This window comes from Geotrypetes seraphini, chromosome 3 (assembly GCF_902459505.1).
Source record: "Geotrypetes seraphini chromosome 3, aGeoSer1.1, whole genome shotgun sequence".
NCBI classification, from domain to species: Eukaryota; Metazoa; Chordata; class Amphibia; order Gymnophiona; family Dermophiidae; genus Geotrypetes; species Geotrypetes seraphini.
Window position 1 is genome coordinate 347,962,955 of NC_047086.1, and position 22,989 is coordinate 347,985,943.

The 22,989-nt window shown below is 44.8% G+C and overlaps 1 protein-coding gene across 2 annotated transcripts in view; it reads right to left on the reverse strand.

Moving 5' to 3' along the window:
* LPGAT1 (lysophosphatidylglycerol acyltransferase 1) overlaps positions 1-22,989 on the reverse strand; it is a 157,090-nt gene that overhangs the window by 20,686 nt on the left and 113,415 nt on the right. For both annotated transcript variants that reach the window (XM_033938160.1, XM_033938161.1), the window contains exon 6: positions 17,226-17,352. In XM_033938160.1, coding sequence (XP_033794051.1) covers positions 17,226-17,352 — 127 coding nt within the window. The remainder of the gene's footprint in view (positions 1-17,225; positions 17,353-22,989) is intronic.

Genomic DNA, 22,989 nt, shown 5'->3' on the forward strand with positions numbered 1-22,989 from the left:
AAGGGAGAAGCCGAGTCGGCGCCCCATTGTGGCCGGAGCCGGTTCCGATCCCGAAGCGTAGAATTTCTCCTTATTTTCGGTTCAGTGTTTTAGTGTTCACTGTTTTTAGAATAGTGTAATTTTAATTTTGCTAACAATTTGAATGTAGGCCCCTCTTGATCTTGAGGCCCTAGGCTGAAGCCTAGTTAGCCTATAGGAAAATCCGGCCCTGCTCATCTTCCTTTCTGTCAGTGCCTGATCTGCTTTAGCTTCACAATCGCTCCCTCTGAGTCATTGAAAAAGTGGAAAAAAAAAACCTAACTTCTAGAAAAATTCAGTGTAATAGAAATTTCTTCCCAGTCTCATGTTAGCCCATGTTTTTTTTTTTAATTTATAAATGTAATTATTACAATATCAGACGATACAAAGAAAAAAAGGAAGTCTACCACAAATTTTTACAATATTCAAACCTTCATTCAAAATTCCTTTCCAAGCCCACAACAAAGATGAAACATGATACTATTTCAAATAGACAAATTATAAAGAAAAAACTAAAGAAATGATTCACGACTCACGATTCATCCTCACGAATCCTAAGCCATTTCTTACTCTATACTATAGGGAATCTTAATTATATCCTCTTATTCCTCAGCAGGGAAACTAAAAAAAACCAAAAAACCTCTTTATTATTTAACTCACTTCTGTTCTCTAGCAATCAAAAATTGTTGCAATTGAATGGGATAGCCCATGCTTTAATGATTTTTCCATTAGGGCTCCTTTTACTAAGGAGTGCTAGCAGTTTTAGTGCTAGACGCTAATGCCTCCATAGAGCTTGCGTTAGTATTTTTCAGTTAGCGCGTGCTAAAAACGCTAGCGTACCTTAGTAAAAGGAGCCCTTAGTGTTTAATCTGTTTGTTAAATGCAGTACATAAACCTGAAATAGCACATATACCGTATTTTCACATAGATAACGCGCACCCGTGTAAAACGCGCACACGGGTATAGCGCGCAAAAAACACAAATTTATGTACAGAAATTTTTATATACCGCGCACACCCGTATACCGCGCATGCTGCCCGACTCTCCCGTCGCCGCCCGACTCTCCTCTCCCCCTTGAAGTCCTGTCCCCACCCTGAAAGCCTGATGCCCCCCCGACATCCGATTCACCCCCCCCAGGACCGCTCGCACCCCCACCCCGAAGGACCACTCGCACGCACCCGCACCCCCACCCCGAAGGACCGCTCGCACGCACTCCCACCTGCACCCCCACCCTGAAGGACCGCTCGCACCCCCACAGCCTCCCGACCCCCCCATCATGTAGAAGCTCTACCGGTGTCCTGCTGCTTCCTCTTAGCGGTCCCGACTCTCCGACACGATCGGGGCAAGAGGGAGCTCAAGCCCTCTTGCCCCAGCCAACTGCGGCACCCGTGACACGATCGGGGCAAGAGGGAGCTCAAGCCCTCTTGCCCCAGCCAACCGCGGCACCCCCGACACGATCGGGGCAAAAGGGAGCCCAAGCCCTCTTGCCCCGCCGACTCCCCAACTCCCCGACAATATCGGGCCAGGAGGGAGCCCAAGTCCTCCTGGCTCTTGCGAACCCCCCCCCCCCCCCGCTAGTTGTTCGGGCCAGGAGGGAGCCCAAACCCTCCTAGCCACGGCGACCCCCTACCCCCACCCCGCACTACATTACGGGCAGGAGGGATCCCAGGCCCTCCTGCCCTCGACGCAACAACCCCTCCCCCCAACGCCCCCCCCCCCAAGAACCTCCGACCGCCCCCCCAGCCGACCCGCGACACCCCTGGCCGACCCCCACGACACCCCCACCCCCCTTCCCCGTACCTTTGTATAGTTGGCCGGACAGACGGGAGCCAAACCCGCCTGTCCGGCAGGCAGCCAACGACGGAATGAGGCCGGATTGGCCCATCCGTCCCAAAGCTCCGCCTACTGGTGGGGCCTAAGGCGCCTGGGCCAATCAGAATAGGCCCGGGAGCCTTAGGTCTCTCCTGTGGGCGGGGCCTTGGGCACATGGTCGGGTTGAGCCCATGTGCCTCAGGCCCCGCCCCCAGGTCGATGCCGATGAAGAGGCAGTGACTTCTATGGGAGCGGAGCGTTTGCGGGGCCAGCGCGCAGTCTGCAGGACTTGGCTCACTGCTTGTTCGACTGACGGGCCAAGGACAGAAGGGGATGGCTTCTTAGCCGGCTTACCTGAAGGGTGCGACACCGAAGACACCTCTTGCGGTGTCGAAACCACCGGTGCCGATTTGGAGGAAATCCATCGCGGCACCGAACAGAATCTGCTGCTGAATTTGGCGGTTCTTCAAAGTTCTTTTGAAGAGAACTACAGCGGGTGCACGTTTCTGCCCTATGGTCCGGACCCAAACACTGAAGGCACCACTTGTGCGGGTCGGATAAGGAAATAGGGCGTGCACACCGCTGACACTTCTTAAAACCCGGAGAAGGGGGCATGAAGGGAAAAACGGCAGTAGCAAAATCGAAGCCCGAGGCTTCGATGGTGCCAACAGGCCCCGCCGGGGCCGACCGAAAAAAATCCAAAAAATAGACTTTTTTTTTTTTTAAAGAAAATAAGAAAAGAACAAAAAGTGAATAAATTCACGAGAAAAAATTACGCGAGCGGGAAGGCAAAAAAAGAGAGTCCAACAGCCGTCTTCTTAGCTCCGCGGAAACTAAGAAACGGGACCGCGCGCCTTCGTTGGGCGGGAAGGCACTCGCGCGGTGCGGCCTAACTAGAACTTTCTAAGTTCTTAGAGTGCAATCACTCTAAAATTGTCCGTACCGGGGCTCCGTCGGTGCCGTCACCCATCAGTCAAGAATATGCTGCCTGCTTGTCCTGGGATAACCAAAGATGCGTTTTGGCTGGGCTCTGAATCAGGGATTCAGAGACTATCACAGCACAGAAACAAATCTTGTTGCTATGCTAAGTGAACATCACAAATCTTTTGACTCTGGTAAGGTGGTACTCATAGTACTATTAGATTTGTCTGAGACCTTTGATCTTGCTGATCATAAGCTTCTCTTCCTGAACCTCAAAAACATTAGTCTTCATGGTATCGTTCTCAATTGGTTCTATTTTTTGCTAGCCAGTTGCTCTTTATATATTATCTTTATCTTATATTATCTTTAATTAAATTCTACCACTCATTCACTCACATGCATGGATCAGTATTGTTTCTATTACCATATGTACTCTAATATAAGCCGCAATTTTTGGGCCAAAAAATGGCTCAAAACTTGGGGTCTTGGCTTATACTCGGGTCAGTGCCCACCTACCGCCCCCCCCCCGGACATGTTACAGGCCACCACAGGGCCTGCCTTAAGACCTGGTGGCCCAGCAGTAGGTCGGGACAGGAGGGATCCCTCCCGTCTCCTATCCCGGCCGACTTTAAACACTTTCACTTTCCTCCTGCCTCCCTGCGTACCTTTCAATTACCTGGTGGGCCAGCGGTGGGCCGGGATAGGAGGAATCCCTCCCGCCTCCTGTCCTGGCCGACTGTTACAACTTTTACCTCCCTCCTGCCTCCCCTGCATACCTTTAAAAATCCCCGGTGGTCCAGCGGTGAACCGGAACAGGAGCAGCCTTTCCATGCTCCTGCCCTGGACAGAGCTGCTAGTGAATGGCTGCCGCAAGTTCTCGCAGTTTTGGGGGGGGGGGGGACATTTTAGCTTTTTGATTGTGAACCCTTTGATATCCTAGGTTTCCTCTTAGTAAGCACAAAGCAATTTAAATAACATTACTATACAGATACAGAGAAAATTGCAACAAAATATACAAGCAGAAATATAATGATCTCAAATTACAGGAAGTACGTGGTTGCACTTATTGCTGCTAAGTGTGGGGGACAGTTACTTTTTAACAGGGATAATACTAAGTGTTGGATATAAATGACTATGTAAAAATTATTGTGTTTACTTAGATATCCTTTTTCGAATATTACATTTTGCTTAAAGATCAGAAACCATTCAGCGTGATCGGGAGACAAATACTTTTTCATATAACTGCATAAGCAGTACTACAAAAACCACACCTCAAATCATGCAGTTGCTCCAGTGTCATGCTTGATCACGGAAGGCTGAAACAAGTCCAGATATCAGAAGATATCACCCATCTGGCCAGTAGCAGGATATGGCTTCAGTCTATATGTATCGACCAATGTGCAGAACCACACTGCTCTGAAGTTTTGCACGTCACACAGAATGAATGAAGTTGATCAAGTGAACTTATTCCTCAGCAGAAAAGCCAAAGGTACTCTCTTGTCTGATATTTTAATTTTTATCACATGACTGTCCAGCGTACGTGCTCCATAAAACACTAATAAACAGGGAACTACATTTACAGAGGTCCAGAATGTGGGCAGACTGCCACCATCGTTTGTCGACAAAGCAAAAGGATGCCATTTACAAAGATATGGAAAGAGCAAGGACAGAAAAGAGCATTGAACTGGAGGATGCAGCTAAATGTCAAGCTTAAAAGAAAAATCCAGTGCATTGAAATAAATCTTGCTGGACTAGTGGTGGCAAATTGTATTATGCCACAATACACAGAACACTTGAAACAATAGCAACATGGATGAAAGACCACAAACTAATCTAATCTAATCCTTAGGTTTGTATACCGCATCATCTCCACGTTCGTAGAGCTTGACGTGGTTTACAGTAGGAGAAATAGGAAGGAACTACAACAGAGGGTTATAGGTAGAAGTGTGAAGAAAATTTAGAGGACTTGGGATGCCAAGATATAAGAGTTTCCTTGATTCCTAAGTTGGAGGGAGACTTACATTTTTTGAGAAAGACCACAAACTAAAGCTAAATCCGGACAAAACAAACTTCATCCTACTCGAAAATAACAAAACCCCAAACATAACAAACCTTGTCATAAACTCTACAACATACCACATCCAACCCACTTTAAAACTCGATATATGTCCAAGGAACTCGATATATGTCCAAGGAACTTATTGATGAATGCCTCGCTTACCTTTAGAGCTCATCTCTACAAATGGATTACTTTTCAATTACAGTTCGGACAATTTGAAAAAAACTTAGGAAGAATAATAATAACCCCTATAGCAAAAAACCAGAAGGTGTCACTTGCTAGTGAAAAAAACTATAGGCCAGTTGCAAGTATCCCATTATTTGAAAAACTAATGGAGGGGACTGGTGAATGCCAAATTGGTGAATTAGTTAGAGAAATATAATATCCTACATGAAAATCAATCTGGGTTTCGTTCTGGACACAGTACAGAATCAGTAACTGGTACAAGTGCCCTGATCCTGCAATTAGATCTAAGCAGCGCTTTCAATTTAGTGGATCATGATCTACTGTTAAACTGCTTGGACTCAATCGGGATCAGTGGTAAGATACAAAATTGGTTCAGAGGGTTCTTAGAACAAAGAACATATAAAGTGTTTTCTGATGAGAAATATTCTCCCTCTTGGAGGAACTCATGCGGAGTCCGCAGGGCTCTCCTTTATTCCCAATGTTATTTAATGTCTATCTTGTGTCTCTGGCGAATTTACTCCAAAGTCTAGAAGTAATGTTTTACATTTATGCAGACGACATCTCTATATTGCTACCTTGTAAGAACATCTCAAATGAATTGATCACTCGAATTTCTATAATCTTAGAAAAGGTAGAATTATGGATGCTACAGGTTAGGTTGAAGCTTAAGCCTGAAAAAAAACAAGGTTTTTTTGGCAAGCCCTAATGAGAAAATTCAAGAAAAAAGTATCCAACTGAAGGGCCAAAATTTCGAGATAGCGTCTAATTTGAAAATTCTGGGGGTTACTTTGGATCGCACATTAACTTTTAGGAAACACACAGATTTATTAATTTAAAAAAGTTATGCGCTTTTATGGTAATTAAGAACCATTAAAAAGTTTTTTGACAGTGAATCTTTTCGGTTACTGGTTCAATCTATTGTATTATCAACTTTAGACTATTGTAATATAATTTATTTGGGATTACCTAAAAAGATTATATTAAGACTTCGGTTGGTGCAAAATGCTGCAGTTTGCCTGATTTTTAATCTTAAAAAGTATGATCATCTTAGTCCTTTTTATACCAAGTTGCATTGGTTGCCTTTTGGGGCCAGAGTGCTTTTTAAGTTTGGATGCATTTGTTATAAGGTGCTTTTTGGATTATCTCCCTCATATTTGTCCCGCTATCTGAAACTTTCTTACTCAACAAAAGGAACTAGAAATTCTGGAAAGTTCATCTTCCCTACTCTAAAAGCCTGTCGTTTTAAGACCTTTTTAGACAGGACTTTGGAGTATCAAGCTGGGAAGATGAACTCCTGGCTAAGTCTGATGATTGTTCAATCTAATTCTTACTTCACATTTAGGAAATCATTAAAGACCTATTTATTTGACAAATAAGAATATTAATTTTGATATATTTAAATGAGGTCTTATGTTTCTATTCTTATTGTCATAGTATGTTTTAATTTTTTTAATAATTTTTTATATTGTACTTGAATGTTTTTAACAATTGTATTACTTTTATTATATAATTTTAGATTGCACATAGATAGTGTGTTCTTTGAAACTGTACCATGTGCTGAAATGTCTTGGTATTTTCCTGTTGTGAACCGCCCAGAATTACTGGTTGGGCGGTACACAAGAAAATAAATTATTATTATTAATAATAGACAGAGGCTGTACAATGCAGCCACAAATCAACAAAACAATAAAAAAAATCATCGCAGTCATGAGAAACCTGAAGCAAGTCAGAAAATTCTTCGATAGAAAACAGTTCCAATTCTTGGTACAATCCCTAATCCTAGGTCCAATAGACTACTGCAACATACTATATCTCCCATGCACAGCAAACATGATAAAACAACTACAAACAATACAAAACACAGCCCTAAGACTGGTCTACTCACTGAAGAAATTCGACCACATCACAGAGGCATACCATGACTCACATTGGCTCCCAATACAAGCGAGAATACACTTCCAAATTTTACTGCCTACTATTCAAAGCAATAAACGGAGACAGCCCAGCCTATTGGAACAATCGACTAGTTCAATCCACCTCAACCAGACTTAGGAAAACCCACGCACCATTCACACACCCTCCAACCAAAAACGTCTAAAGAAAAAAAACTACAACAATCTCCTAGCCACTCGAGTTGCAACACTCAATCCACAACCTATTGACCACGACCACAGACTACAAAACCTTCAAAAAAGAAATAAAAATCCTTCTATTCATAAAACACATAAAACTGAACTAACACAGTCAGAAATGTCCCAAGCATCACCTGCAACTACTACATATGAACTTCCAATATCATGACAACTCAGATATAATCCTTAGCAACTCAAAGAAATGTACAAACTACTCCCTAAATACTTCTAATCTCCAGACAATTCATTTGCAATCCGCCTTGAACCGCAAAGTAATGGCGGAATAGAAATCCCTAATGTAATATAATGTCATGCACTTCAATAGGATTACTACTAGCAATAGGGTTGTGGACACATGGAACGCGCTCCTGGAGGAGGTGGTCGGGCAAAGTACGCTACGGGGATTCAAAGAGGGATTGGATGGATTCCTGAAGGATAGGGGGATTGAGGGATACAGATAAGGGTAGATAAGAGTATGGAAAGAGTATAGATTAAAAACAAGGGGGCTATGGGCTAAATCAAGATAACATGACAGGTCATGGACCTGATGGGCCGCCGCGGGTGCGGACTGCTCGGCGCGATGGACCTCTGGTCTGACCCAGCGGAGGCAAATTCTTATGTTCTTATAATAATAGTTTGCGATTAAAGCATTTTTCCTCGGTAGGCTTTTAGTTATTACAAGAGATCCAGCCTTTTGATTTTGTTATAAATTTGATTGTTTATTGTTTATATTCAATTATCTATACTGCCTAAATGGAAAACCAAGTCAAGGCAGTGTACAATATAGTGAATTTTAAAGAATGCCAACAAGTTTAGGCTTTGAAATTACTGTTTGAGGTTCCCACTACTAAAAATTTAGTTTTGATGTGTTTCCTAAGGAAAAAGGAAATGTTTAAAGTTATTTTAAAATAGCCACATTAAGGAGAGATCATTTACTTGGAAGGAGTGGCACCATGATAGGGGAAGGTCCTTCAACAATTTACAAGTCTTTAAACCACATATTAGGCCAGAAGATTTTCAGACTGCAATTAACTTCCACCCAGTAGACAATAATCTTTCCTTTTAGGCATGATGAATCATGGTTCACGTTATTTGATATATTTCCAATAATTAACACATAGAGGGGCATAATCAAAATAAATATCTAAGTCTGATTCGGGCGTATGAAGCTAGACATCCAAAGTCGGCTGTGGTAAAATGTCCATTCTCAAAAAATATGTCTAGAATAATTTTTTTTTTTTCAAACAATCTATCTGGATGTCCAGGCCATTGATCGTCCAGACCGCCAGTACGTCTATCTTTATACCACATTTTCGATCAAAAATTTGTACAAGTCCCAAACACCCAGAACAAGACCATTTGGACATGGGAGGGGCCAACAATGTGATGGACTGGCCACCCAGACATGGCAACAGAGCAGTGGGGCACCTTAAAGTGCACTGCTTTGAACTTCACAAAAAGGATGCCACATAGACATCTCACCAGAGCTTCCTTATAGGTTATAAGTAGGGATGGGGGGGGGTTGGTGGGCTCACATTTTCCACCATGAATGTAGTGGTTAGAGTGGTTTTCTTCTTCTTTGTGATTCTGTGCACTGCTGCGTGCGTCTGGTAGCACTAGAGAAATAAGTAGTAGTAGTAGTAGTTAGTAGTTGTAGTAGTAGTAGTAGTAGTAGAGTGGCTTATGGGCTTAGATCTTCCTCTCTATGGTTCACTAGCCCACCCCCTAGGCTATTTAAGAGACCTGTGTGTAGCTCTACTAGGCTTTCCTATACAAAGTTTCCAAGTTTATTAAAATTTGATATACTGCCTTAAAAAATAAAATTTGGTGACAAACCATTAGTACTTAGGGTAGATACATGACAAATCGAGACATAAGGGAAGAGGGGTAGAACTACAGAACTACAGGAAAGAAGGAGAAAGGGTAGCACGAAGGGAAAGGGTGCTGACGTTCTGGAGACAGGTACTGTGTTTCCCCGAAAATAAGACCTAGCATCATTTTTGGGGAAGGTCTTAATATAAGCCCTACCCCCCGGGATTCGCCAGCAACTCTTCAACCCTTTCTGTTTCTCTCTCTCTCTTTCCTCTGCTGTCCACCATCATCCTTTGCCTGCTCCCCTTGTCCAGCAGTAGGCCTTTTCCCTTCATTTTACCTCCCCCCTGTCCAGCAGCACCCCTTACCTGATCCCCCGTCCAGTAGTATCCCCTCTCCTTTCCCTGATCCCCCTGTCCAGCATCCTCTAGCCTGGGCAGCCTCGGAGCTTTTGCTAGGCCGGCCCACCTTGCATTATCGAAGTGGGCCGGCCTAGCAAATGCCCCGTGGCTGCTGCGTTTGCTGGTCCAGGGGTGAGAAGAGGCGTCCCAGCAGCAGCAGCGCAGGAGTCAAACTGCTACTGCCGCTGAAATCGCTGCATGCACCGCAAGCCGCCGCACACGCTGCAAATCGAATTCGGCATAGAAGCAGAAATCACGGCGGCAGGGATCACGCCATTTGAACAGCGCATGCGCAGGTAAGAGTTTTATTATAGAGGATCATTATATCCTACAAGCATAGGAAAAATTCCCCAGGTTAAAGGAACAGAATATAGTGTCAACTGATAAGAAAATGGAGAAGAAAACAAAAAAAACTTAAAAAAAAAAAAAAGTAATGTTATATTCACATGAGCCCCAGCTGTAATGCAGCCAGGCAGGTCTTCCAGGTTATAACTTTGTGCCCAAGCTAAATATAGTCCAGGTAACGAGCGAGTACTGAGACTACAAACAGTTTATTTAGCATAAACCAAGATTATAAAATGACTAAAAGTCAGTCTCTCATGACCCACAGGGACACCATCTTTCAACTCTTTAACACGCACATTTCTTTTCTTCAGGACACGCTATGAATATATTAGTTGACTAAGGGCTAGATTCACTAAAGCCCCCTTACCTGTCTGATCCGGTTCCGATACGTTTCTGAGTCTTGCTGGGTGACCCATTCACTAAAGGCTCCCCATGCAAATGACCTAATCGGAAACATGCCCACAAGCGATCCCACGGATAACTGAAGACCGATCGTGACGCATGCGCAGACCATCATTGATGGCTGTAGATGCGATCTGCGCATGCGCTGCTCTCCTGCACCAGCAAGGTCAAAACAAAGGGGGGAGGGGTGGTGAAGTAATGGCAGGCAAAGGCAGACATGGTCGAGAGCTGAGACGGGCCTGATATCGTCTCCCAACGGGATTCGCTGCAGACTCTTTTAAAAAAGCCAACAGAGGGGGGAACTGCCGGACTACAGAACAAAACACAAAACCCGCCCTGACTCTCCTGCTCTCTGCTGCCCTTTAGAGAGTTGCGCGGGGACAGAAATCCCACCCGTCCCCACCAAAGTCCCACCCGTCCCCGTGAGGACTCCCACCCGTCCCCACCCGTCCCCGCGAGGAATCCCTCCGTCCCCACCCGTCCCCGCGAGGAATCCCCTCCGTCCCCGCCCGTCCCCACGAGGAATCCCCTACATCCCCACCTGTCCCTATAAACTACAGAAATAGTTATTTCATTTAATTATGCTACTGAATTAAAGGCTCTAGTAGAAACCCATTTAAAAATAAGCAAAAAGACTTTATTAATTTGGAAATATTAATTGGGAAGAATACATACTTTGTAAACGGGTTTCTACCAGAGCCTCTAATGTTTATAAATTTTTATCAACACAACTAATATACTACTTTATCCTTAAGCAAAAAAAAAAAAATAATAATTTTTTTCCTACCTTTATTGCCTGGTTTCTGCTTTCTTCATGTTCTCATTCAATTCCTTCCATCCACTGCCTCTCTTCTCTCTGTGTCTTCCATTTGCTCTGTTACTGTGCCTCTCCCTTTCTCCCCCCTCCCAAATTGGTCTGGCACCCATCTTTTTCCCTCCGCTCCCCCCATAGTCTGGCACCTCTGTCTTCTTCCCTGCCAGCGTCTTCTTCCCATTCCCTCTTCCCCATTTCCTTTCAGTGTCCTTCTCTCCCACCATCTTCCCCATGTCCTGTCAGGCAGCATCCTTCTCCCCCCTCTGTCTTCCCCATGTCCTTTCAGTGGCATTCTCCACCCCTTTGTCTTCCCCAGTGCTTTCAGGGTCCTTCCCCCCCCTTCCTCCCGTTTACCCCATGTCCTTTCAGCGGCCTTCTCCACCCCTGTTTTCCACATGTCCTTTCAGCGTTCTTTTCCACCCCTTTGTCTTCCCCAGTGCTTTCAGCGGCCTTCTCCCCCCTTAAGCGTCTTTTCTTCTCCACTCCACCTTTCCTCCCTCCCTGCCTCCACCTTTGTGGCGCTTTTGCACCGGACCGACAACAGAACAGGCCCGGTCGGACAAATCTCCCTGTCCTGTAGCCGCGAATCTAAATTACCTTCTTACAGCAGCTGGAGTAGTGAAGCTGCTGTAAGAGGTAATTTAGATTTGCGGCTACAGGGCAGGGAGATTTGTCGGCCGGGCCTGTTGTCGGTCGATCGGGGGACCTGACCGGCTGTGCACATTCTTCGGGGCGGACCGCCCCCTCCCCCCTCTTTCGTTCGCCATTGCCTTCTCCCTACCTGCCCTGCCGCACACAGCCGACCGGAAGTCTTCCTGATGTCAGCGCTGACGTCGGAGGAAGGGAGGGCTTTGCTTAAGCCCTCCCTCCGACGTCAGCGCTGACATCGGGAAGATTTCCGTTCGGCTGTGTGCTGCGACAGGGCAGGTAAGGAGAAGGAGACTACCCTCGCGGCTCGACCAACCCCGCTGCGATCCAACCCCGCAGGAACCCCGCGACCCTCGGAGGCGTCCCCACGGGATCCCCGCGACCCTAGGGGGCGTCCCCACGGGATCCCCGTGACCCAAAGGGGGAACCCACGGGATCCCCGCGGGTCCCGCGGGATTCCCGTCATCCCCGTTCCCGTGCAGCTCTCTACTGCCCTTCCCCGCAGTGTGAGCCTATGGTTTTAAAGCGGGGCTGCACTGCAGGGAAGGGCGACAGAGAGCAGGAGAGTCGGAGTGGCACTTTTCCCCAAAGACTCAATGGTTTAGCGGACGGAGAAGCAGGCTTGCTGCTTAAACACAGGGCAGGGCGGCAGAGAGTAGGGTTTTTTTCAGGGCTGCAGGGCTGGTATTTCAGGGCAGGAGAGAGCAGGAAAGGAGTGAGCGACTGGTCCTCATCAGTCGCTTGGTTTTGGATCGGCCAGACCAGTCGGTGTGCCTGAAAAATTTTGGTGAATCGCTGCCTTCCTAGATTTGCATGCCATTTCCCTCATTTGCATGCACGGATTGGATTGGTTGCGGACAGGATCGGCTAGAAGGTTAGTGAATCGGTTCGGGGGTTGTAAACCGATCAGTTTGCTTAGTAAATCTAGCCCTAGGATTACTGCAGTAGTCCCACAGGCACAGCTGGAGAAAATTTAGAAGGTGACGATTTTACTATTTCTGTGCACTCTGAAGAGCTGCTGAGAGCTATGCAGCTTTGTAGGTGATAAATATAGCCCAAACCCTTCAGGCCTGTTGAATAAAGTCCTTTAAGTCCTGATGAAACAGAGGGTGTGGCACTCTTTGCACAAACTTGGGATGTTATTATCTCAGCTAAATAAGTTCCATGCCAAGGTAAAATAAAGCCACAAGAGAACACTCTACACCAGTGGTCTCATATTTGCGGCCCGCCAGGTACTATTTTGAGGCCCTCGGTATGTTTATCATGATCACAAAAGTAAAATAAAAGTTTCTTGATCATATGTCTCTTTAGCTATAAATTACAATATTATTATTAAGACTTAACCGAAAGGAAAGATTTATAAACTATAAAGACTTTTACCTCATGCAAAATTGTCATTTCTTTAAGAAGACATTAACTATTTTTTTCTGAGGCCCTCCAAGTACCTACAAATCCAAAATATGGCCCTGCAAAGGGTTTGAGTTTGAGACCACTGCTCTACACAAGCTTATGTATAACACATTTTGGATAATCGTTGTGCTGCTCTAATAAAAGGAAAAAGCATCCACATGACAAAGTTTTTGTTTCAAAAGTTTATTTAGCTTTGAAGAAACTGTCTGATGAGACATGCTAACATGCACGGACCCTCCTCGCTTCAAGTACACTTGCTCTTATGCTTTTATTTCTTCGTCCTGAAGGGTCGCTCTCTGACCCTAAAAGAGGATCCCCTGAGGAGAAAGCACTTTGAAATGCCTCCCTGACTAGACTAAATAGCTGTTAAAAAGAAAAGCTGCCAGGAAAAGAAAAATTAATCAAGCATAGCTTGGGGGTGGGGGAACGTCTTTTTCCTCTTTAAAAAAAAAAGTGAAACGACGGACAATGATGCAACAGCTGGTTTTATCCTGTAGTGAATTTTTAATGTCTGCAGTGTTTTAAGGCTTCTCCTTTAGGATTTAACTAGGCAACATAACTTTAGATCACAGAGTGCCACTGAATGCTACTGTATAATGCCACATTATCCCTTACTGCTCAAAGGTATAATTTATGTTTAAACTATTTTATTATATTTTTTTGTTTTGTTTACAGCGACAAATACTTAAATCCAAGCATGTAACATATGAACAAAAAACAGTCCATCCAATCCCCCACCCAAATCCAACCGTCTCCCAAAATCTAGTCCTCCATTCATGTCCCCTAACCAATAGAGCTGCTAATCAAACTTATCTTAGAAAGCTTGACTCTTATACCTTCAAAACAATCAGCTGTCGCTCCCCTCCCCCCCTTACCCCTTGTGAACTCCATGGTTCCAGAAATTGCCAGACCCAACAGAAAACCAAAGGTAGGAAAAATAATTTTATTTTCAATTTAGTGATCGAAATGTGTCAGTTTTGAAAATTTTTATCTGCTGTCTATATTTTGCACTGTATTTGTATGTTTTTCTATTGTTTTACTGATGCGACATTGCATATTTTAAAGTCATCTGCCTTGACCTCTTTCAAAAAAAAACAACAACAAAAAAAAAGAAGAATATAAATGATAATTAACATTTTCTCTATGTACAGTGTGCTTTGTGTTTTTTTTAAATTTTGTGTTCCATGATCTGTCGCGGCGGCACGAGTGCGCATGCGCTAGATGGCGCGCAGTGAGGGGCCGGACTTAGGGGAAGGAGAGCAGGCCCGGGATTCGGCCCTGGCCAGGCAAGAGTAAGACCCCCCTTCCCTGCCGCACCCAGGCCCCGGCGGTCCCCACCGGCAGAGGCAGAAAGACAGCGGTCGCTGGCTGTGCGGACGTGTTTTCGGCCAGGTAACAGCTGTGAGTTCCCCCTCCCGCCGCCGACCCTAGGTTACACCACTAACATGCCGCAACTCACCACCCCCACCCCCCCCCGACGACCCTACCCGGCACAACTGAAACCCCCGTTGACACTCCCACCGCTACAAGGCTGACAAACCCGGCAAGAGCTGCAGCGTCCCAGGCACACTAAACGCTGCTTCGGGTCTTCTACTGGCCTAATTTCCTCTGCCGCATCCCTGATGACGTCATCAGGGACGCGGCAGAGGAAATTAGGCCAGTAGAAGACCCGAAGTAGCGTTTAGTGTGCCTGGGACGCTGCTGCAGCTGCCGAGTTTGTCAGCTGTGTAGCGGTGGGAGGGTCAACGGGGGTTTCTGTTGTGCCGGGTAGGGTCGGCGGGGGGGGGGGGGGAGTTGCGGCGTGTTAGTGGTGTGCCTAAAGTCGGGGGGAAGGGGGGGTCGCGGCATGTTAGTGCTGTTCCTAGGGTCGGCGCAGGGGGAGGTTAAAAACATGCTGCTCAGGGGGATAGGAGGCAGGCAGGCATGGGGGGGGTTCAGTGGAAGGGGAATGGGAGGCAGGCAGGCTGGCATCGGAGGAGGGGTGGGGGGTTCAATGGAAGGCAGACAGGCAGGATGGCATGGGGGGGTCCATGGAAACATGCTGCTCAGGGGGAAGGCAGGCAGGCAGGCAGGCAGACTGGCATCAGGGGTGGGTTGGGGTGGGGGGTTTCGGTGGAAGGGGGATGGGAGGCAGGCAGGCTGGCATTGGAGGGGGGTGGGGGTTCAATGGAAGGCAGGCACGCAGGATGGCATCGGGGGGGGTTTCCATGGAAATACGCTGCTCAGGGGGATGGGAGGCAGGCAGGCTGGCATGGAGGGGTTTCAATGGAAGGGGGATGGGAGGCAGCGGAGGAGGTGGGGGGTTTCAATGGAAGGCAGGCTGGCATCGGAGGGGGGAGGAAGGAGGCACCGGGGGCACTATGGACATAGGAAGGGGCACTAAGGACATAGGAAGGAGGCACAGGGAGATTCACAGACAGAAAAAATGACAGACAGGCAGCATGCAAGGAGAGACAGACAAAGAAAAAAAATACCCAGACAGACAGACTAATGTAACGGGCTTAAAGACTAGTGTATTAATAAGATTATAATGTGTGTATATGAAAAAAGGATGGAAGAAATTGCATTACAATTAGTACTATTATTAAGGGGGTGAAGAGGTGGAGCTTGAGAGGATCTGGGGCGGAGCTTGGGCAGGAGTACTCTGTTGATATTTGTTAGACTTAGGGGATACTTGGCTTGAAGAAGTTGAGAAACTCTGCTCTACAGCACTGGAGAAGAAGGCAGAGCTGAAGAATGTAAATTTCATCCTTCTGCAATCAACTCCTGAGTATGGGAATGTCACCCGTCAGGACTCATAGGCCCTTGCATCATAAAATCTCACACCCTTTAACCTTAAGTATGTAGCAAATAATTCCAAAGGACTACTCTAAACCCAGAGAGAAAAAAATACTTTGCTCCCTGCAACATACATCAAAATTAATATTCAGTCACCAGGATAAATTAATATTCAATCACCATTTGCACATCACATCTCCCTTACAGGGAGGTTAACCATTTAACATCACTTTATGGTCCCCAAGGCTTTACCACAACAGAATGGCACCATAATTAAATAAGATGATATGGTAATAAAAGTATTGTATATATCAGATGTATTTTGTCCTGGAAGCTAGTAACAAAATAGCAATGAGAAAATGGAATAGTAAATCCTCCATCACAGTCTAAATTAAACATTTCTAGAAATACAATCCTAATGGATGGAACAGTCAGGCTCAGCAGACAAAATAAACAAAAACCAATGTGGAAGATCGAAGATCTTGTGCCAATGTGGAAAGCAATCAAGGATTTACTCAGCACTAAACATGCAGTCTTTGTTTTTTTTAGCATCATCTTAATAATATCTACTGGTTGAGTTAAATGTTTCCTGGGTCTTGAGTCTCTCTCTCTGCAAGGAATGAATGAGGTCCCTATCTTCCTTCCAAAGCTACTTTAAGGTAAGATAACTGAAAAAGTCTCATTGTTATTTGGTCAGTTTAAATTGAACTACACTTCTCCCTCGTCATTCGCGGGGGAAACGGATAGAGCCGGACCGCGAATGGCGAAAAAAAGCGATTATCCGGCTCTGACCCACCCCCACCTAACTGCCGCCTTCCCGGCCTTACCTGGTGGTCTAGAGGGCTTTTGGGGCAGGAGCGATCTTCCTACACTCCTGCTCCGTGCAGATCGCCATGAGGAAATGGCTGTAGGGAGTTCCCAACGTAGTCTCGAGAGACTACGGAAACTCACAGCAGCCATTTCCTCATGGCGATCTGCACGGGGCAGGAGCGTAGGGAGATCGCTCCTGCCCCGAAAGCCCTCTAGACCACCAGGTAAGGCCAGGAAGGCGCAGGGAGGAAAAAAATATGGGTTATTTTAAAATTAAGACTGCTTTTTTTTTTTTTTTTATTTTCCCCCTCCCCAGAAAAAATTGTGATTATATGAAACCGCAAATGGAGAAACCGCGAATGGGGAGGGGGAAGTGTATTACCAAATGATCAGATATAAAGAGGTTTGATCAGGCTAGTCTTTGGGCTTCTTTTACGAAGGGTGCGTTAGAGCCTTAACGCATGGAATAGCGTGCGCTAGCCGCTACCGCCTCCTTTTGAGCAGGCGGTAGTTTTTCGGGTAGCGCGCACTAATCCGGTGCGTGCGCTAAAAACGCTAGCGCACCTTCGTAAAAGGAGCCCTTTGTTTTCAAGATCATCTCTTTAATTAAAACAATTCGGCATTTGACACTTTTTGTGTCCTTTATCTTACTGGTTTCTTAAAAGTTCACATCCTACCTGTAGTAAACATGTATGACTGTTGGTTGTCTGTAGCCAAGGATCCATGTTTGGATGTCGATAGGCTTAGCGTTAGGATACCCAATGGTGGTATCTATTATCCATTGAAGGTCTTTTGATTTGTTCTCTACAAACAAAAGAGAAAAGAAAGAATTAAACAGACTTGATGAGCTATCAAAATCAACAACATAAGCACATTTTCATATCAATGTGGGGTATAATTTTATACAAAGGACGAGAATGACACGGAGACAAATTTTTCCTCGTCCCTGCAGGAAACTCAATTTCCACGTCCTATCCCTGTGAGAGGAGAGGTCGGATTTTGTAATGTTATAGAGGAGGAAGCAATAGGTTTTAGTGGTTTGTTGGATCTGAGCGGAGAAGGAGAGAGAGGAATCACAGATTACCCCGAGGTTGCGAGCTGGCAAAACAGGAAGGAGTAGAGTATTATTCATAGAAACAGAGAACGGCAGGAGAGGGGAAGGGGGAAGGTGGGTTTAGGCAGAAAGATAAGGAGTTTGGTTTTAGCCATATTCAATTTAAGATGGCAGTGAGGCTCAAAGCCTACTTCTTTGAAGCTGCTTCAATTCCTAACTCCAACCCACCTACTAAGCACCTGGCTGGCTGGCTGAATGTCCTACGCTGTTCTGTCAATCATATGACCATCGGAGCAGTACAGAGAAATTCAGCATGTTGGCTTGTGCTACAAACCGAAGGAACGGTACAGTTTAGAGGTGAAGAAACAGTGGTGCATATCCCCAATACTGAACAAAATTTAAAGATAGCAGATGTAAATTTGAAAAAAAAGAGAAAACAATTCACTTTACAAATTAACAAATAAAAATAAAACAAAAAATTGAAAATAAGATAATACCATTTTATTGGACTAATACATTTTTAAATTAGCTTTCAGAGGTCAAACCCTCTTTCCTTAGGTCAGTAAAGTATATTGCTGTTACAGTATCCTGTCCTGATCTGAGAAAGGAGAATTTGGCCTCTGAAAGGTAGTCAAAAATGTATTAAAATTAGTCCAATAAAACAATAACTGTATTTCCATTTTCTATTTATAAACATTTATCAACACAGCTACAATACTACTTTATCCTATAGCAAAAAAAAATTTAAAAAATAGAATTTTTTTTCTACCTGTCTTATCAATCCCTCTGTAATTCCCCACCTGGGCATTGTGTATCAGTGGTCTCAAACTTGCAGCCCGCCAGGTACTATTTTAAGGCCCTCGGTATTATAAAGAATGATTCTTTATGGAAAACTTGTGCTTTAAGTGTCCAGTGGTCGCATCCGCAACCGCCTTCAGCTCTCACCTCCAGCACGAAATTACAAACACACACACACACACACACACAAGCTGCACTGCCTTCAATGGCTACGTTACGTTCTGGAACGTTGCCCACCTCACTGCTGTAACCTCACGCAAGCGCTTTCCTGCGTCTGTACACGATTGTGAGGTGGAGAGATCGCTCCCCAAAACACCATTTTGACGGCAAGGTCCATCAGAGAAGCTTGCTCCAGAGGTTCATAGGGCAATCTAGTTAGCACCCGTAGGACCAGATTAAGACTCTTCCAGGAAAGAGATTGTCGCACCGAAGGACGGGGGCGCAAAGCGCACTTCAAGAACCTGGATGTATGGCTACAGTTCTCTTAGTAACCATAAGTCCAAAATACAATTTATTTATTTATTCAATTCTCTATACCACTCTCACAAGGGAGCTCAGAACGGTTTACATTAATTTATTCAGGTATTCAAGTATTTTTCCCTATCTGTCCCAGGGGGCTCACAATCCCTGGGGCAATGGGGGATTAAGTGACTTGCCCAGGGTCACAAGGAGCAGCGTGGGTTTGAACCCACAACCCCAGGGTGCTGAGGCTGTAGCTTTAACCACTGTGCCACACACTCTGAACTTTTAGGGAACTAACTGCTAGGCCTTTTTTCATACCTTCCTGCAGGAAGGTGAGCACCACAGAGATCAACATCGAGCTTGAGTCCGGCCCTCCACTGAGTGTACCAAGCTTGGAAGTACTTTCAGGGTTTTGCATACGTGGCTATAGTTACCATCTTCCTATATCTCAGAAGGGTGTTGATCACTCCATCTGAATAGCTTTACACGCTAGCACCGTGCACTCAAGAGCCATGCCATAAGACCAAAGCGTTCTAGATTTTGCAGGGCAATTGGACTCTGTGTGAGCAGCTGGGGATGATATGGAAGTCTGAGACCTTGATCCCTTTGTAGACGGACCAAGTCTGCATACCAGTGTCACTTCGGCCAATCTGGTATTACTAGAACCACCAGCCCTTGGTGTGCTATGAAGAAGTAAAGAAGACGCGCTTTGGCCAAAGCTGCACCAAGATGTCCATGCTTATGCTTCTGGAAAGTACTTCAGCTTGTGATCCTGTGCTCTGGCTAAAATATCATCCAGACCTTTTCTAAAGAGTAAATGTCCCTTAAATGGTAATTTACTCAAGGGTGCCTTGAATCTCATGAGAATCTCGGAGAGGGTGAGAGCCAGAAGGCCTTGAGCATGCGCAGATGCTCAAGGCCCCGCAGCAGCCCAGCAGAGAACCAGCGGCCGGCACTTTCAGCACCGGCGAATGGGTAAGGACAGGGTCGGTCAGTGGGTGGAGGAGGCAATCTCAGTCGCGAAGGGAGGGAGCAGCGCCGGTGGCCTTGGGGGAGTAGCAAAGCCGGTTCCCGGGTTGGGGTGTCAAAGTGGCAGACAGCAGTGGGAGAAGACAGAAGAAGCGATATTGTTCAGGTTGGGTGTTGGCTTGGGTCGGGGATCAGCTTGACTCGGAGAGATGTACCTAAGTCAGTGGAACGAATCATCCGAGTTGCCATTATGGCCTATGGGGAACTTTGCTTTGATATACGAGCACTTTAGATTACGAGCATGCTTCTGGAACGAATTATGCTCGCAAACCAAGGTACCACTGTATTAGAATTCACATTTATTTTTACTTAAGTACTTTGACCTAGTACTTGGACTTTTTCACAGACTGACAGAGGGCATTAAAGTGTGAGCTTTTGCTAGCCATGGTCCTGATCTTAAACCAATCCCACGGATAATTACTTAGTAACCTGCCATGATGCTCACTGGGTAACCTAGGCTTACAAAAACACAACTGTTATGTCATGGACCAAATTTAGAAAAAAATCTACTCTTGAACTTTAGCTGGCTAGCTCATGTTTGAACATTTTCCAAAAGTTAACCAGCAAAAAAAATAATTTTATATCTAGCCACTGAGCAGCTTACTGCACATGTACTCCTATGTATAGAATTTGCTACTGTCCACAGCTTTTCCCTTTAATACATGTGCTGTGTACTTGGAAGCTCCGTGGGAAGCAGAGAGACTACAACTTCTATTATTTGATGATCTCCCCAGGAACAAAAATAGCCTCTCTGAATTTCATAATTAAAGTCTTTAGTATAATTGCCACTTTGCATGCTATTTTGGATGAGTTTATTTTTACTCATCTTTTATACTGTGCATTTGTTGGATCTACTTGAAGCCCAGGACAATTTGCATGGCATTTTAAAAAATTTCCTTTATGGAAAACTAAGCATTCATGTAAAAGTAAAATAATATTTATTTATTTTTCCCATTTATATCCCACTGTAGCCAAAGTGAGTTACAATGTACATACATCAATCAATCAAAAAGCACAAAAGTTCAAATACATATAACAAGATACTTGAAATCTCTTAGGCCCTTTTTTTTACAAAGCTGATTACCCTGATGGTCTGCAGTAATCGTAGTGAAGTCCATTGGGAATTAATGGGCTTTAGTGCCATTGCTGGCAGTTTTATAAGGAGGGGGGGTTATTATGTTACCTATTTTTATGTAGACATTACATCAATAATCATATATTTCCAGAAAGACCCTCTCAAAACATTAACCTGCAGAACAAAAATATACTTTCATAAAAGGTCAAACCGATTCATTCAATTAATCTCAATCATTTTCCTATTTTAATGAGAATTTCTGTGAATACTATAGAGCTCTGCAAAAAGTAATTCAAAATAGCAGAACGTACACATTTCCAGAATTACACAGTCTGCATTTCTTCATGATTGTCAAGTCTTAAGAAAGCTACTATTGTATGAAAAAAGATTTTATGCGTAAAGATGCAGTCCAAGTACATATAACAGGGAAAAATATTTCTAGAATAAATTAAAGGACCAAACCTATGAGGTTGAGGTAGGAATACCGAAAGGAAAAAGAACCATAGCGACAACTTTCAACTTCAGAAAAGGAAACTACGAAGCAACGAGGGAAATGGTAAGGAAGAAACTTAGGAACACTTCCAAGAAATGGCAAACGGTAGAATATGTCTGGTCTTTTTTCAAAGACACGGTGAGAGAGGCGCAAAATCTGTATATCCCCAGATTCAGAAAGGGGTACAAAAAGAGTCAAACAAAAGACCCAGCGTGGATAACTAAAATAGTGAAGGAAGCGATAGGTAATAAGAAAAGTTCATTCAGGAAATGGAAAAAGGACAAAACTGAGGAGAACTGGAAAGAGCACAGGAAGTATCAAAAAGAATGTAACCGTGTGGTTCGAAAAGCCAAAAGAGAGTATGAAGAGAGGCTAGCCAGAGAAGCACGAAATTTCAAACTGTTCTTTAGATATGTTAAAGGGAAGCAGCCGGCTAGGGAGGAGGTGAGACCGCTGGATGACGGAGACAGGAAGGGAGTGCTGAAGGAGGAGAAAGAAGTAGCAGAAAGAAAGACTTAACATGTTCTTTTCGTCTGTATTTACAAATGAAGACACATCCAACATACCGGAACCTGAGCAAATCTTCAATGGAGTTCAAGCTGAAAAATTAACATCCATGGAAGTGAGCCTTGAAGATGTACGCAGGCAGCTAGAAAAATTAAAAACTGACAAATCCCCAGGTCCGGGCGGAATCCATCCAAGGGTTCTGAAGGAACTAAAGGAGGAAATAGTGGAACTACTGCAGCAAATTTGCAATCTATCCCTGAAAACAGGCGTGATCCCGGAGGATTGGAAGATAGCCAACATTACGCCCATCTTTAAAAAGGGATCAAGAGGTGACCCGGGAAACTATAGATCGGTGAGTCTGACCTCGGTTCCATGGAAAATTGCGGAAGCACTGATAAAAGACAACATCGATGAACATTTTGAAAGAAACAAACTTCTGATAACCAGCCAACATGGTTTCTGCAAGGGGAGATCATGCTAATGAACTTATTGCACTTCTTCAAAGGAATTAACAAACGGATGGACAGAGGAGACCCCCATAGACATCACATATCTAGATTTCCAAAAAGCCTTTGACAAGGTACCCCATGAACGCCTACTTCGGAAACTGAAGAACCATGGGGTGGAAGGAGACGTACATAGATGGATCAGAAACTGGTTGGTGGGTAGGAAACAGAGGGTAGGAGTGAAGGGCCACTACTCGGACTGGAGGAGGGTCAAGAGTGGTGTTCCGCAGGGCTCGGTACTCGGACCGCTGCTATTTAATATATTTATACATGATCTAGAAACAGGGACGAAGTGTGAGATAATAAAATTCGCGGACGACACCAAACTATTTAGTGGAGCTCGGACTATAGAGGACTGCGAAGAATTGCAAAGGGACTTGAACAAACTAGGGGAATGGGCGACGAGATGGCAGATGAAGTTCAACGTTGAGAAATGTAAAGTACTACATGTATGAAGCAGAAACCCGAGGTACAGCTATACGATGGGAGGGATGTTATTGAAGAAGAGTACCCAAGA